The 16506-nt window shown below is 41.4% G+C and overlaps 1 protein-coding gene across 10 annotated transcripts in view; it reads right to left on the bottom strand.

The window, feature by feature from the left end:
- Positions 1 to 16506, bottom strand: part of DYNC1I1 (dynein cytoplasmic 1 intermediate chain 1) — a 198393-nt gene that overhangs the window by 74096 nt on the left and 107791 nt on the right. For all 10 annotated transcript variants that reach the window (XM_074897999.1, XM_074898004.1, XM_074898005.1 and 7 more), the window contains 3 exons: positions 8831 to 8993; positions 7562 to 7661; positions 2595 to 2720 (listed from right to left, as the gene is read on the bottom strand). In XM_074897999.1, the coding sequence (XP_074754100.1) occupies positions 2595 to 2720; positions 7562 to 7661; positions 8831 to 8993 (389 nt within the window). The remainder of the gene's footprint in view (positions 1 to 2594; positions 2721 to 7561; positions 7662 to 8830; positions 8994 to 16506) is intronic.

Genomic DNA, 16506 nt, shown 5'->3' with positions numbered 1-16506 from the left:
TCTTTAGCTGTCCAGAGATGCTTGACATATCTATTTCTATTGACATTATCAGAACTCCTGAGGTGGAATTTCTTAGAAGTTACTCAGAAATAGCTTCATAAACCTATTTATTGATTTGGCTTCTCAGAAGTGGCTTGCATGAGCTCCTCAACACTCACATCTGAAATGAGTTTCTACTTGCTTATATCTTGCTCTGTGAGCCCAAAAATTGAAACACAAAAGGTATATTAGTCAGCACCATACAGTATTTATTAAGACCACATTTTTATAGAAAGTCTTTGGAAAGGAAAATAGAGGTCTATTGGGAAAATACACTCGAAGTACCTGTGTTTGTCATATCTGGGCAACCTAGCTGTAATGATAAGGTGTGCGTTCATCTCTTGCTGCTGGGAAGGACTATTATAATGTCATACGTTGCAGAAGAAAAATTGGGCCTGTCTCACAGAAGACCTAGAGAAATGACTGAATCAGGACTGAATAAGGGAATGTTTCTCTTGCAAAATGGTAATATAAATGATATAGGGCTGACTAATAATACAGTTGGTTTCCACTAACTAACAGAATAACATGATCATCTACAGAACTGAATTCCAGACTCTGAGCTAAGATAATTTTTTTTTTCTTATTTTCCATCTGAGTCAGTTAGAACAAAACCTGTGTTCAAGAGATCAAGTCTCCTGCTTTTTGCTTCCCCATTTAATCTCATGTGGGTATTCCCATCTGATCAGAGATGCAGAAGATATTCCACACATCAGAAGCCCCATAATGGTGGTTCAAACATGGTTCCAACTCATCATGGACATAAAATGTAAATTATCCGTGGACAGTTTGACAAAGAAAATAAATATTTCTTCTGGACAGAAGAACTGATTTAACTGAAGGATGATGAATCCAGGATGCATGTGAAAGCACAGAGCCACACGTGTCTCTGAATTCACAGGTTTTAATGTTCCAGTTCTAAAAAGGGGGACATCCAGCTTAATGAGAGAATTAGACAGAAGTTCTGCCAGGGCAAACCTCTGGTCACTACTTTATCCTATGTGTGTTTTTCTAATGGAGAGTATAGCCTGTCTCAATGCTTTCAGTTTAGTGAGTCATATCTCCCCTGTTTAAGTGTACGTACTTTTTAAAACTAGATAGATTTTTTAATTAACAGAGCACATTGTTATGTCTGCAGTCAATGTTCCCTTTGTATACTCAAGAAGGGCTACCCTGAATCTGGTTATTATCTTGCAAAGTCAATCTGGTTTAAGGATTATTCTTCCTGAAAATGCAATGGGCATTCTCTTCTCTTGAATATTTTGTTTAAAACATTAAGCTGCATGTACATTCTAGAAGAATTTGAACATGGGATCTGAGCTAAGATCTTAAGCAGTCTGAAAGAACACATCAGTCTGCTGAATATGATATCCAGAAAAATACAAGTTCTCATTTCAAAGGTAACACACACACACACACACATACATATATATGTATATAAAACTGTATGGCATATTTACTGTGCAGGCCTAGACTCCTTGTGAAGTTGTTTTTCAGTATAGCAAATTAGAAAAATATGCCCAGAATTAAAGGTTACTTAATCGGGTTGAAGCAGTAACTTCAGTTCCAGCAACTCCCTCCCACTATGTTACATCTGATAATGTACCCAAGTCCAAACATAAACTTAGTTCAAAAAGATGTTTGGTCCTTGAATGTAAAATGACACCTAGCTTACACAATTAGCCAGGTAATACATATCCTTCCAAGAGAAGCAATTTCTACCACAGAATAATCTGCATTTTACTAATCTCTGATTGTTAAATTTTACTTGCTGAAACTTTTCCATATGGCTTTTTGAATACCACTGTCCTGTATTTAATTACCACAGAAGGATATTAATGAAGAGGTTGGAAATTTGGCCCAAGCCCTGTTCCACACTTTGGACAGTTTGACGGAGATAGAGCCAATGAACAGAACATTTCTGTCAAGATGTGGCTGTGCCATTTCGCACACAAAACCAGTGGCAAAAGAGAAGTAAACAGACCTATAGAAATAAAACACCCACCAATTTTTGAATTGTCCATAAACTTCTAAAATAGTATGATCATAAAGGAGCATTGTGTGAAGTGAAACACTGGTTTGCTAACTGAAGGGAAGTCAAACAGGAATTGCTGGAGTAGTCCTTCCTTGTAATCGAGACTGTTTTTATCAAGCTGTAAGTAAGACGCATGCCCAGAAATGCAAAGCGTACTTTCCAATTTTCAAGGCAGCTTGGAGTGCAGAGGATGCAAGGAAGCTAACGTGGGTGGGAAAGCATATGTTGCTGCCTCGATGAGGAAGTGGTACACCACAGTTACTTCATAAGTGCAAGGGCTTTATAAACTAAATCTCCTAGGGACTGTTTTAAATAGACAAAGAATGACATGCAGCCCTGACAGGCTTTCAGTATTGTTTGAGAAGGCTGGTTGCCTTCTAAAAACACTGGACTGCCACTTGTACTTCTTCCAAAAATGCCTATTTTTAACCTCAGCCTCTTCATATAAACAGTGGGCAGATGCACCATGTAGTAAACTCTGTTCTGTCTAGCATGAAATTAATGGCTTCCTCGGTCTTACCTGACAATGGAAAACATATTCCGGTGTGGTTTTCTTGAACTTCATGTTCCATACCAAGGCTACCCCATCAGGCTCATGTGGAGCATCTTCATTATTGTTGTAAGATGCAACCATCAACTCAGGGTACTAGAAACAAAAAGCAAAAGCAAATGAAATAAGATGGATGATGATGAACCTATGCAAAATCAGATGAGACAGAAATAATCTCACATTAAATGTGCAATATCTGGTTTTAATTATAATACACGCTAGTCCAATTATAGTATTCAGCTTCATTTTGGTTTTATATTTTACTTGTCCCTGACATCCTTAAAGCCTCTGCTCCTTGCTCTCTATCAGTTATTCCCAGATACCACACAGGCAGTGTTATTTGCTGCAGCTAATGCTCAGAAAAGACAACTAGTAGGATATTTATAAAGGGAATATAAAGCAAGGAAAACTCTGAAAGCTTGAGTAATGCTAATGTATCTGCTTAACCATTTCTTCAGGGACAAACTGTCGTCTTAATTGATTTTGGTAATAAAAACACTATGACCATAGTGTTGACTTGCTTTTATTCTGAAATTCAGTTTTTTCATCATCCCTAAAAACTATTCTTTCTTATTTCATTATGCACTCTTCCTATTCACTTGAAAGATCTTCTTGATGATTCAAATAGCAAACAAAACATTTTCTTCACAGAAGCTCAATTTTGCAAGATGCTGAGGTCATCTTGTGAAGTACAGGGTGACCTCAAGTTCCACTGACTCAGTAAGATTGATGCAATGAACACTTTAAAATCAGGTCCGTATTTTCTTGTACACCCATTATCTGCTGTTGTATAGAAGTAGATATGCAACACACACATACGTATTTGCTCTGTTTTTTAATATATATATATACAAACATATATGAAAAATTAGATTTTCACATTTTGTTGATGACCTTGTATCATTTCAAAACACCACAAGAAGTAACAAATTGCCCATAAAACATCAATTACTTTCTGCCGCTACCATAGCAGCCAGTTCTCCACTCTCACATGTTTGACACTCAGCACCTCTGATGCTTTCTGTCCTCTAAATGGTCAAAGTAAGGCAGTTGACCTTATGGCATGTTCAGAGGAATGCATGTGGCTTCTGCTGACCAATGAGCCAGCAGCCCAAGCTCTGCAGGACCCACACCACCTTCTTGTAAACTAGGAATGCTTTCCCTCAAAATTTCTCAATGATCATTGTCACTTTTTGTATTTCCCAGGTAAATTCCTGTTAAACTATTCATAGGGGAACAGTGCAGCTAGTAGATGTAAAAGAAGTGGGACAAAGAAACTGCCAATAGTGCTACTGGGAGCTGTGCATTTGGTCCAAACCAGGCATTTTAAAAATTAAAAAAAACTCACCACCCTTGGTAACATTATTATTGGGGTTTGAACCTCTCTGCTCTTAGAATCCATTTGGAAGAAATAATGTGCACAGCTATAACGTTTGCCATCAGCAGCTGTTCCTTCCCACTTTGTGTACACTTCCATAGATAATACATCATGGAGCTGATGATTTTTCTATTCAAGCGCATTGTTCCAAATGAGCCTGGACCCATGTGTGGAGAACCAGCAATGACACGTGGCCACCATCGCTGCCTCTTTCCCGTTTTTAGGCGGCTCTGACTGGGTTGTACCTACATCTCAGCAGACCCTGGCTGCTGGCACAGCATGTAAGGGCAATTTAGCACCCAAATCACTTGCATGGGATTTCAGAGCATGCATCAGTCCAATCACCTCTTCTCTCTCCTCAAGAATTGAGGGAGACCTGAGGGTGGTTTAATCCCACACCTGATACACTACCTTTCTGGACACAGTTACATCAGCCTGCCCTCCACTGCTCTCAAGCATCTCATCCCCTCTTCTCTCTCTCTCCCATGACAGAGATTACAACCACTTCTGAACAGCAAACTCAGCCTCTCCTTTGAACCTTTTCATCCCACATTGGCCCAGGTCCAAGCAAACAGTGTGCACAGCAGGCTCTTGCCAGGGCATCTCGTTTTGGCTGAACAGGTTAGGTACCATTTGCACAAGCAGCTGAGCCCACAGTCGTGAAGGGGCAGATAGCCTGGCAGGCAGAAGCGACAAGCCCTTCCAGCAGCATGATTGCATCCAGCTAGGGTGTGTGACCAGGTCTGAAGCACCAGTTTTAGAGGCACTGGCAGCATGTCTGGCCATAAACAAACACTGACTCAAACCTTGCTGGTCTGTATGTAGGTTTTGCAATCACAGTTTATGCATCTGGCTGGAAATACAGTTTCAAGTTTACACAGATGCCTGGGGTCATACCTAGCTGGGCAACACCATTACGAGGCTTTTTGACTCTCAAAAAACCAGAGCTAAGTGCAGCACCCTAAACCTATTCTAGTATTGCACACTCGCTGCTTCACTCAAATCGACTTGCATTTGCAGAGTTTCAGTCCTCACCAGGTGCCCAGCTGTCCTGTGACTGCAACGTGGAAATGGTGCTGTGGGAAAGAGCATTCAAGGCTGCTGCCTGAGTCAAGAGAGACATGGCAGTATCCCCGAGACTGTGGTTTTCTTGCCTTTAGATGAGCTAAGTTACCTCCTCATGGACACAGCAAGGTGATCCCACTCTCCCTCTCTGTTTACACCCAGTTTGTTGTGCCTTTCCCTTAGATCCCTGATGAAGCATCTAAGCTGTTTTCCCTTTGCTCTGCAAAAGAATCAAGGGGCTGGTGGATTAGCTTTAATGGTATGAATGATCCCACATGTTTGGGACTGTATTTTACATGTGACTGAGAACAGAATAACTTGTTTAATCAATGCATCAAGCTCCTTTGTTTGATTAAGCTTCTCTTTGCCTCTAGGCTGTTTTACAGCAACAGTTTTATCGCAGAAAATTGAGCAATGTGTTCTGCAGTTCCCATGATTATTCAAGTTATCCTTGGCATACTGGACACTGACATGTCCTGGAGCGTGGGTGAGAAGCAGAGCTAGCGGTTAGGTGAAATACCCCTGTCCAGCTTCTGCCACATAATATACCTCAAAGCAGGCGAGAGGAGGCAATCCCTTCTCCCAGGCTAGCGTAGGGGTTTGTGCAGAAGCTCCCCAGCATGGAGAAGTCGATGGGTGGAGGAGCCCCTGCTGGGGTGCCAGGGAGCTGAATGTGAGGAGTTAACGGAGGGGAAGGCAGGAGGGGCCACCCTGGAACAAAGAGGTGGGAAGCAGAACATGCCTTTGAGCCCGAGGGGCTGAGCAATTACATTTGGCAGTGTGCTTCTGAGGCAGCTTTTTTTCTTGCTGCCCTGGGAATACAGTAAGAGCTGCCTGTTAGGAAAATATCAGATAAGAATTCCATGTAATTTCCAGTCCCTGAACAAGTGAACAACATAAGATAAGTGTTTCCTCAGGCTTCTATTTGATTTCTGTGGAAATCCATATGTGCTTAAAGGCCACCCACGTCACACCAGTGCATACCTGTTGTTAAACTGATATTCTGTATGAAAGCAAAGTGATAAATCCTTCATTTCACACACAGGTTATGAGCTGGATATTACAAGAAGCCTCCCTACAGCTGGCTGTTGTGCACCACAACCAGTCAGACAGCCAGACCTGAACAGCCTACCAGGGATGCTCAGTGAGATCCTTCCTCCAACTCATGCTGCCTGCATGTCCTCTGTGCAGTCATTTGCCTCCTTAACTGAGAAACACCAGGAGGGATGGAAGCAGCCCTGCTGCAATTTCAAGGGGAAGGAGAGGACAGATGTGTTACTGTGGTCCTTATCCACTGCCTCTCTCCAGCCCACATGCGCCATTTACATACCTGGCCTTAAACACATACTGCCTCCACACACAACACCTAACATGGTGCAGAAAAAGCAGCTACTTCTAAGATTAGGCTAAGCAAAGCTTGTTCTTAGCACTGCTCTGAGCTACATCTATAGCATCTTTGCTACCCGGACCAGGCTGCATGAGGGCTCTTGACACACCAAGGCACACCTGAGACTGGGTTTCGGGCCAACTAGGTAGACTGGCTTGCATCTGCATTTTTCAAGTCTACATCCTCCTGGAATAGTTTCCTTATATTGTGGACCTTGGAGCAGAATCTCCTTGGTTTCCTTCCCAGGGAAACCAGCTGCCTTGCTTCAGGCTGAAACTGAGGAACAGGCTAACAGGGACAAAGCAGAAAGGCTGAGGGGGGCTGGAGCAAAACTGGGACCCAATGAATTTGACATGACATGTGGTGAGGGGTGTGCACGCTAATTCCAGCTCTATCAGAGTAATTAGTTAACCTGGTTTCTGTGCTTTGCTGATGTGTCTGTATTGGTTTGGGGAAGCTTAAAGCAGCTCTATCGTCAGTTTTATTTTGCAGTGACAATGCTTTTCAGTGCACAGAAACTGGATACTTTCCAGGCATGCTGCTTTAGCATGCCCCTGGCCAGCTGCAGCCTCCTCTCCCATCACTTGAAGAGAGGACCCAGCATTTTTCGAAAAACCTCTTTTCAGTCCTTTCAAGTTGTTCAGATACTTTCACATTTTTTTATTCTATTGGAAAAATAAATTCTATTCCTTGCTATTCTTATTTATTTTATATATTATTATGTATAACTTTATGAAATAAATTGCTAGATATTTAGTAAATTATTTTTATTTGGTTTAATTTTAAACCTTTTTTTTTAAATTTCCATGTGCTGAAGGAGTGGACGGGGGAGAAGAAATAGACTCCTTCCTTGCTATGTTTGCTAACCTATAGTTTTAATACAACATCCTGGCTTTGAAGACCAAGTAACATATACAAATATGACAGCTTCATTATTGGCCACTACTCTTCTTTATGGAGAATCATGCATTCCTTCATCCAGGGCCCTACTGTTAGCTAAGAAATAATATCATACTCCTCAGAACAAAGGGAAAAATGGCACTGGCGGTATTTTTTATGGAGAAGTTGGAAATATATGTGGAAACATTTCCCAGCTTCACATCTTACCTGAAGAGACCAATCCATACAGGTGACGACACGATGCTTTGACCAGTGCTCATCATAAAATTGACGGTTAAAAGAAAGGTTGGCTCCTGCTTGAACATCTCTGTGTGAATTCAAACAAAATGACATTTTTTGAAGTACTAAGGTTCAAATGCTGTGAAAAGCAATGCAAAATTTCTGACTACTTCTCAAAACTCTGCCCAACCTGGGGAAGTCTGCCGCCTTGATTTAATTAATCTCACCAACTGTTTTGCTGATAATGAATCTGCACCAAAGAACAAATTTTACGTCTGTTTCACAAAAATACATTTCTTAATTTCCCACTGCCTTCCTGATTCTTCTGAGTCACCCTGGGCCATGTCTGTGACGTTTGTTTCTCAGGACCAAACCTGGTCCTAGCATTCAGCTCCCCCTTTTCTGAATCTTCACCTCCAAGCTATAACCAAATCTTTCTTATTTATGACTCCTGAAATCTTAAAGGTACAGCACCTCCTCCCAGTGGTGGAGATGGCAGATGCCTTCTGGCACGGTTAGGACGGGCTGAAGCTTAGCGCTGGTCCAAGGCTGCCACACGGATGCATTTAGCCGGTCCACAGGGGTGATGCTCTAGAGTAACATCCAGTAAGGAACTTCAGTGTGACACAGCTACTGATTTGCCATGAGGCTTCAATGGATATGCAGTTGTTGAAACTTAAAAACTTCCTCTCCTAACGAGTTTTGCTGCTTCTTCTCCCCTACCAGTTGCTGAATACACAACCTGTCACCTCTTGTCTTATGTGTTGAGATTGCAAACACTTTGGGAGACCATCATTTTCATCCACACAATGCATAGCACAGTGGGATCCATTACAGACCTGAGGCAGTAGTAGAATATAAACAACAGTAATTTGAATTTGTAAAAATGTCATGATATAAGCACACAGATGTATGCTACTGGAATGTATACATGCACATACATATACATGTGTATACACACATTTATCTATTTCAATTATTTCTTCAGAATTTGAAATTTCATCCCAAAAATGAATCAAAAAATTAAACCACCTGAATAATATGTCAATCCCTCTCCCCAAACCCCAGAGCAGTAAGGCATGAAGCTATTTTACAAAATATTTTTGGCTTACAAAGTGACCCAAGCCTTCACAAAGAGACTTTAACCTTTTCTTAACTATAAAAATCTTTAATATAGTTTTAAAATTAAGGCTTCCTGGCATTGGAATTCTTTTTATAAAGCTTAATTTACAAAAGCAAAAAAAACCCTGAACTGACCCATCTTTCTCTTCTACATCTCTGCCACTGTAGTCAAAGAAGATGTCTGAATCTTCAGCCAAAGCTCGCTCAATTACACGTATTGTCCGGTCAAAAAATATCAGGAATTCTTCTGAATGGAGAACTTGCTGTTTTTCTTCTTCTGTCAATTCTCTAGGAGGAGCTTGGAAAATGAAAAGATGTAGTTGAGAGTATGATATTTCATCCCTTTTCAAATGAATCAACATCTTCAGTGGGGTTTTTTTGACGTGAAAGCTTGCTGTAGCAATGTCAGGACAAAAATCAAAGCTTTACTCTGAAAATCATGACTAAGAATTTTTTAGTATATCTAAACATACTCCTGTATATTCCCAGGATGTAGCATTTACATAGAAGAGATCCTATATCTTTTATATTTATTATTCTGAAATGGAAAATACTTAAACCCCCCAAATTAAATAAACTCAGTGTTCCTATTTCAGGAAATGGCTCTGACTGACATTTTAGGCAATACCTAACTCAAAAAAGCAGAACACTTATGTAACAGGGGACCTGTCAGAGGAGCCAAAGATAAAATAATCTTCTTAACTTATACTACAGTTCTTTGTATTAAAAGGGCTCACATAATCTCTCCCTTCACTTCTTTTCTCCTCGGTGTCACTGATAAAGTCAATCTTTGTTGTAAAGCTTTTGTAAAGCAATTAAGTAAATAACCAAAGATATTCTCTGAGGCATCAAAATCAAAAGCAACCAACCGAACAACAGCTTCCTTAAGGCAGATTTATTCCTTGCAGAGGAATCCCAAGAGCCAGAGCAACAAATGTCACTGAGCTGTGGCCAAAGCTGCCCTGGGAGGGGGTAGGAAGTGCCTCGGGCTCTGGGCTTTGGTAACTCACATCCCCTGGCACTGGTCAGGATAGCCTGGCCCCTGCAAGATGAAGTTGTTCCTTTACACATACACAGAGATGCTACACCTTTACTTCCAAACCAGTATTTCCAGTATGGCCCTTCATTTGAAAAATACTATCTTTGCAGGATGCACCAATGCTACGTATCTATCAGTTTAATGACCTATTGGCAAATTCCAACTCAAATGTGAGCATCAGAGGGAAAGGAAATTAGATGTTGCTATTGCTATGGTGCAAAACTCTGTTTTCAATTACACTAGCAGGGTCATATTGATATTGTGGAAATGTTGTATATTAATTATGCCTTTGCCCACATGTGCTTTTAAGCCACCATTTTAAGTTATATTTCAGAATTGTACTTCAAAAAAATGACATTAGAATCTTCACAGTTACACCAAACCAACCATGCAACTAGCTTAAATTCCCTCAGCATGAAAGCTCTATTGACATCATGGGAATTACGCTAAGAGAGAATTTTGTTCCAAATTTATAATTAGGTACACAAACAACATATCATAAACAGATTTACTGCAAAATTACAGAGACTTGTACTTAGAGTTTAACTGTTGATCAAATGTCTCTCTGCATTTGGCTTTACATTACAGATTTGAGGTGGTTACTTGTGAAAATGACCTTGCAGTCTCTCTAGGCCATATTGGGTTAAAACACCAGCAGTCAAGAAAGATAATTCAGCATGGTGCCTCAGAGAACACACAGTATATATCAACATTTAGCTCCAAGCCCTGTCATCCATATCTTAATGTTTAATTAAACAACTGACAGTTTAAAGTTGCAGTTTGAAACAATTTTCCAGTTGCTGTGTCAGGCCACACGGCTACTTTCAGCTATAAGGGAGATTTAGCCCTTGCTCATGGTCTGATTTTCCCATGGTTCACACTAGATTCGTGAGCTCTGGTGCCCAAGAACGACGCCACCACCAGCCCCAGAGGCAAGCATGGATTGAAAGGCGCAACAGCAGGCAGAAGTAGTGACATGGTCAGCATTAGTGCAGTATTCAGCTCCTTCAGTTTTCAGTGTACTTGCTTTCAGAGCACTCCCTGTGGTTGGGAGAGGCTGTTATCACCATGCTTAGGTTTGCCTCAACTGGTCAGAGTTAGCTCTGAAAGACAAAAATCTCTGCACTACACGTGGGCTAAATATAGAGAGCAGGAAAAATGCAAAAGATGGAGGAGTAATTTGGCCCTCGGGAGACAAAGCAGCTGAGAAGTTAGAAACTTGAGCCTTTGATGATCTCCTATGGCCTTGGCCCTATGCCTCCTACCACCAGGTTAGAGGTCCCCGTGGAGCTCCACACATCCAGAGAATATCTACATTCCCCCCTCACAGTCCCTCTGAGTAGCAGAGCGACAATTACCAAGGCAGGAGCACAATTTGCCTCTAAGTGCTTTAGACAGAAGCAATGCATGTGAAAAAAAAAGAATGACTAGCAAAAAGTACAGGTTGACCTATTGCAGCATCCACTGCTGAATAGTAATTGGCACTAAGGGAACTCATCTGGCAAGGAAGCCTGTAATGAGGCAATATCCCACTGTCACCACTAAAGCATCGCTTTCCGAGAATCAAAGACAACAAGCATGACAATGCAGCAAAATGGCATAAAAGGGGAGAAAATAACTGCAAGGCAACTGGAAAACTCATTGTAAACTGCTCCAAATGGTAAAAATTATTTGCTAAATCAAATCCTCTCTACAGCTTGGAAATATAAATTTATTACTCAGCCATTTGCCAACTACAACTGGCAAAGAAAATACAACCAAAAATCAATAGAAAGGGAAAAGGCAAAAAATAAACACCTTTGGAGCTGTGGGGTGTTCACAAGCAATGGAGACACACATGATTGCAGTTCTACCTCAGCAAAATCTCCCTTGCAGTTAGCAATGATCTGTGGGAGGCCAGCAGTCTATTAAACCCTCTTCGGCATCAGAAACACCTTGGCTAAAGTTTGTAGGGCATAAATCAGCTTACCTCATTCATCTGACTGACACACCAGATGCCCCCTGGCGATATTAAGCTTCATATTTTAACCTTATTTTCTTCTTTCATTCGGTTGCCTCTGAAGTTTTATTTGAGGCAATCTCTTCTTACAAGAATGTTAACATCATTACTTTTTCCAGTGTAAAACATTGCTGCAACTATTGAAAATACATGAAGTATAAGCAAAAAACCCAAAACAGACTTGTTCTTTCAAATATTAAGAGTTTCTAACCATTTATCTTTCAGAGCCACTTCCATTTTCCCCTTGTTCCTTGTCCCTGTCTGTCCATTACCTCGAATAAAATAAAAAGAATCTGTGTAATTTTCTGCAATTTTTCTTCCTATCTGGGAGCTTACAGTTACTTTGATCTCAGCTTTCAAGAGACACAGGCTCTCTTCAAGGAAAACTCTGAAAAACATAAGTAGATGATCAAAGTATTTTTTGTTTTGTTTTGTCACGGAGACCTGTGTGATGTGACAATATCTTCAGAAATTCCCTGTAAGAATACAGCATTTGCCTTCAAGTATCTGCTCTGGCATAAAAACCAAACAAACCACATCTAACCTTCTGTGTCTAACAAAGCCTAATGTGATGCTTAGCTTACCAGTGCTAAAAGTTACGTGCTTATTGCCTGGAGTGCAATGAAAGCTCTTGTAAAGGAAGACCTATACTTTGCTCTGTTTCTATACCGTGGTTTTGTAACAAACTGTTGTGGCTGTGATCTGCTTCCCGCCTGTAGGAGCTGAACCCACCCCTGGCCCCGTTCAGCTCATGGCAAGACGACCCATAGTGAGGCCACCATGTTCTGCCTCACAGGGCCACTGGGCACTCTGTTTGTCCATGGACCCACTGAAACATTGATAGGATCACGTACTCACAAGTAGAGTGCTGTCCGGGTAGCTCTGAGGTTTATGAGGACAACAACATGTATCAAAGAAGCCCTGTACTCATGTTAATATATAATAGTGTACCAAATAAAATGGAATTTACATTTAAAATTAAAACACTGTGCAGTTAGATATGCATGGAGGACACCACAGGGGAAGAAAATGTGAGATATATCTGTAATGAAAGACATTGTACACTTGGGCATGAGCAAAAACGTCTAGAACATATAACAAAAATTGAACATGATAAGAAAACAACAGATTTGTTCAACACTTATTTCTGAAAAATAAGAGAATTTTATTATTTCACGTGATTTAACATGATCCTCTGAAATACTATATTTCACATCGGGTCTCTTGTCCACAAATGTCTTGGGACAAAACAAAAAAATATTCATGTTAAAATATTTCCTTGGGTCTTTAGGAACTAAGATAAAAAATGCTGCAGACTTGTTCTTATCTGACAGAAGTGGGTTTGTAATACATATAAATAGTTATGATAACAGTACAGGATCAAATTCACAAATATTTAAATACCAGGATCTGAGTCTTCTCCCAAGGGAGGCAAAAAGATATATTTAAAAGAAACCCAAAACAACAAAACAAAAAAAGACCCACATTTAAATAAGTATAATAGAATATAAAAAATATTCTCCCGGAACCTCAGCAACTGTAAAAACCTGACAAAAGAAATGAAGTCCATTAAAGGCAAAAAAGAAAAAAAAAGAACAGAAAGAGTAAGTGAATGAAAGAAAGGGCAAACTAATAAAAACAGTAAAGCAGGAAGCAGCCTTGTTATGAGCCCAGAGATATAACGAGAGACAGAAGGAGATTAGTAAAACCCTTTTAAGAGCTGTATTATTTCTTTCAGCATGTATTTAAACCCATGTAAACTGTAGATGTGTTGAAGACAGAGGATGGTAGAAATGTACAGCGTGAGAACTGCAAGGTGCTAAGGGGCTCTCAGCAGCTTTTAGTCCTTGTCTGTTGATAGCCCCTGGTGCTCTCGTTTGTCTTGTGCTTCTCACTTTTATGTCAGCCTTGATACGTGCTGTATCCTGGTTTGGTATGTGCCATATCCTGGTTTGGCATGTGCTGTATCCTGGTTATGTCAGGTTTAAAATGCAAGTCCCTGTGTGGCACAATTGCTGAACATGTAAAGGGAGATTTTGAGGCGCTTTTAGAGATTTTTTCAGTTCTGGAGTAGCAGGGCCCAGAGCCTTAAATCTGAAGCTGTGCCAGGCAGGGCTGTTCCCACTGAGCATGCTTCTCCAGGGACTGTGCTGAGCCATGTCCCTGAGCATGCCATCAGGATGGGTCAGTACACCCGAGCTCACTGTGGTGTTGGTGGCAGTGAAACCGAGGTTGTTACAAACCTCAAGAGAGATCACAGGGGCAAAGCTGGCAACCTTGTCCTGCTTCTCCAATACTGATGCCCGAGCTGGTGAGAGCTAAACCATCTCCCCCGCTGCAGCCTGCTAAATGGACACCCAAGCCCCATGCACAAGGCCAGGGTGAGAGGGGGGCACAGCGGTACTTTGAAGCTGCAGATCGCAGCCTCCCCCATCACAGCCTCTCATGCAAGTTTCTGTGGATATATCCACAGCTTCAGATAAATGCAGGTTGAGGCCGTTTTTCAAGACCCAGCCTGTCCCACTGTTCATGTGGTTTCTACTGACACAAAGAGGCACCTTAGGTGGAGCTCCAGAGCTCTTTGGCAGTGGAAAGCCCCAACCCACTTGATGCCACAGTTTGGGACCACGCTCTTGTTTACATGGTCAGGAGAGGCTGGGAACAGGCGGAGCCCAACCCAGTTCACCAGCAGGTATCCCACACTCATCTCTTCCAAGGATGGTGGGGACACCATGCACCTGAGACATGGGTGACAACAGGCAGCCCCGTGGAAGAAACATGGTTTCATATGCTTCAAACAGTCAACAAGCCAGGTCTTCACCTCCCATTCCAGAAACACTTTTTGGGGCTTGAGCTGCTCCTCTGTCCTTAGCACCTCCACAGCACTAAAGTGCCACTGGAGGTGTTGCGCCAGGCAGGCTGCCCTGTTGCAGGTGCATTGTGTACCTTATGGTGGATGCTGAGACAGGTCCAGAACTAAGGTCAGACCCTGCAAACAGCCGTGCCTGCTGAATAATCCCACCAAACTCCACAGAGACCAACCTCGGGTGTGCGGGGGGAAGACGAGGAAATTAAGCATGCAATAAATGTCTGTAGAATTAAATTGGACTACCTATAAACCACAGAGAAAAAAAAAATCACATTTCCTCTTAAAATACCATTATAAAAATAGAACACTCCTGTCCTGTTGGCTTGGGGAGAGGGAGACTGAACAGACTGGATCCGAGCTTTATTTTTCATCCTGACCTATTTCTGAGTTATGCTTATGAAAAAATTGTCTGCCTTTCTCTCCCTGCACTTCTCTCTCCCTTTTTTTTTTCTTACACTCCTATAACTCAAAAAAGGCCACGCTGATTTTTTTAAATCTGTTAAAAAATGTGCTCCCTGAGCTGAAACCAAATTTCAGCCCAGAGCAAATTTTTACGGCTGGGTTATAAATCCCTGAAAAACAGGATTCATAATGGAAGTGCTGACACAGCCTTAACTACTATATAGCAGTGTGAATGGCGCCACTATAATATCTATTAGAGATTCTTTAAAAAGTTTGCAAAATATTGTCTTGCCTTGCAGAGAAAAAGAAGCCAGAGTACTTAATGCCAACATAAACATGCTTTTAACCCATTATGTGCTAATTTGCAGAAAAGCTATTAATTCTGAGTAGGCACACAGAGTGCAGCACCGACAGGAAATGTTCTTCTAAACTCCTGTTTGACTTGTAACATGGTTTTAATCACTTCCATGAAACACAAACTATGGCTTCAAACTGAATGTAGCTCAGAACATGAGAAGGGTGATTACAACAGAGAGGAAAACAGGATTTTGTTGGCGAAAGGGCTAAAGCCAACAGACACCAAATGCTAAAAAATGGGACTCCATTCCCTGTCAATTTGGGGACTACTGCTTCATTCGATTCACAGCATTTAATGCCAGTCATCGGCATACCACTATTTTATCTGTCACAACATGTACTGCAGGTCAAGTTCACTTTCTATCAGGCAATGAGCATGCTTCCTTGAACCCAGTCAAGTGTTAGCACCTCACAAAGCTGGTTCTGCTAAAACAAGCTGTGCCTTGCTTTTACAGCCTGCAGTTTGTGTGTCTAAGACTCGTGCTAAACTAGCCCACTTGATCTATCTACTGTTTGGCGGGGGTCTGCTAGGCAGGGAAGGGGAGCACTGCCCCAAGACTAAAACACATCAAAGAAATAAAAGACGCTGGCAGTGTCACTTTGTCAGCAAAGTACCGAAAAGTCTGACTTGAAAGCCCAAGAAAAAGTGAAATAAATTAGTTCAGGAACATACTTAGATTTTTTCTTCTTCATACAGGAGTTTGTGCTTTCTCCCCAGGTATAAGCAGTAGCATTTCTGTTATGTAGAAATAAATGGGGGTGGGATCAGCTGTAATGTGGATACTAGAGGGACATTCAGCAACTCATGACAGTGCTTATGCACTGGGTGCAGTGATATCATTTTTATGGCTTCCTGTCATCATCAGTAAAAGAAATACTGTTAGGTCCAGTGACTGCTAGAGCTGACTCCACAGTTTTGGAAGGAAGGGTAATTTTCAGGAAAAAGTAAGTTTATCTATGTTACCATGTTTCTTGCTTATGTCTTCATTTCTGCCTTTGCAGACTCGTGTGACTCCCTGCTGTCATTGCTGCTTCCCTCCGCCCAGGGCAGTGGGAGAAGCAAAAGGATGAGGCGTAGGAGGAGGGAGCTCCCCACTCTGTGTTTCTACAAGGACCTAATGAGCAATGGATACTGCAGTATTTAT

This window comes from Athene noctua, chromosome 2 (assembly GCF_965140245.1).
Source record: "Athene noctua chromosome 2, bAthNoc1.hap1.1, whole genome shotgun sequence".
Lineage (NCBI taxonomy): Eukaryota > Metazoa > Chordata > Aves > Strigiformes > Strigidae > Athene > Athene noctua.
The sequence above is the reverse complement of the archived record's forward strand: the minus strand, read 5'-3'. Positions and strand labels throughout refer to the sequence as shown.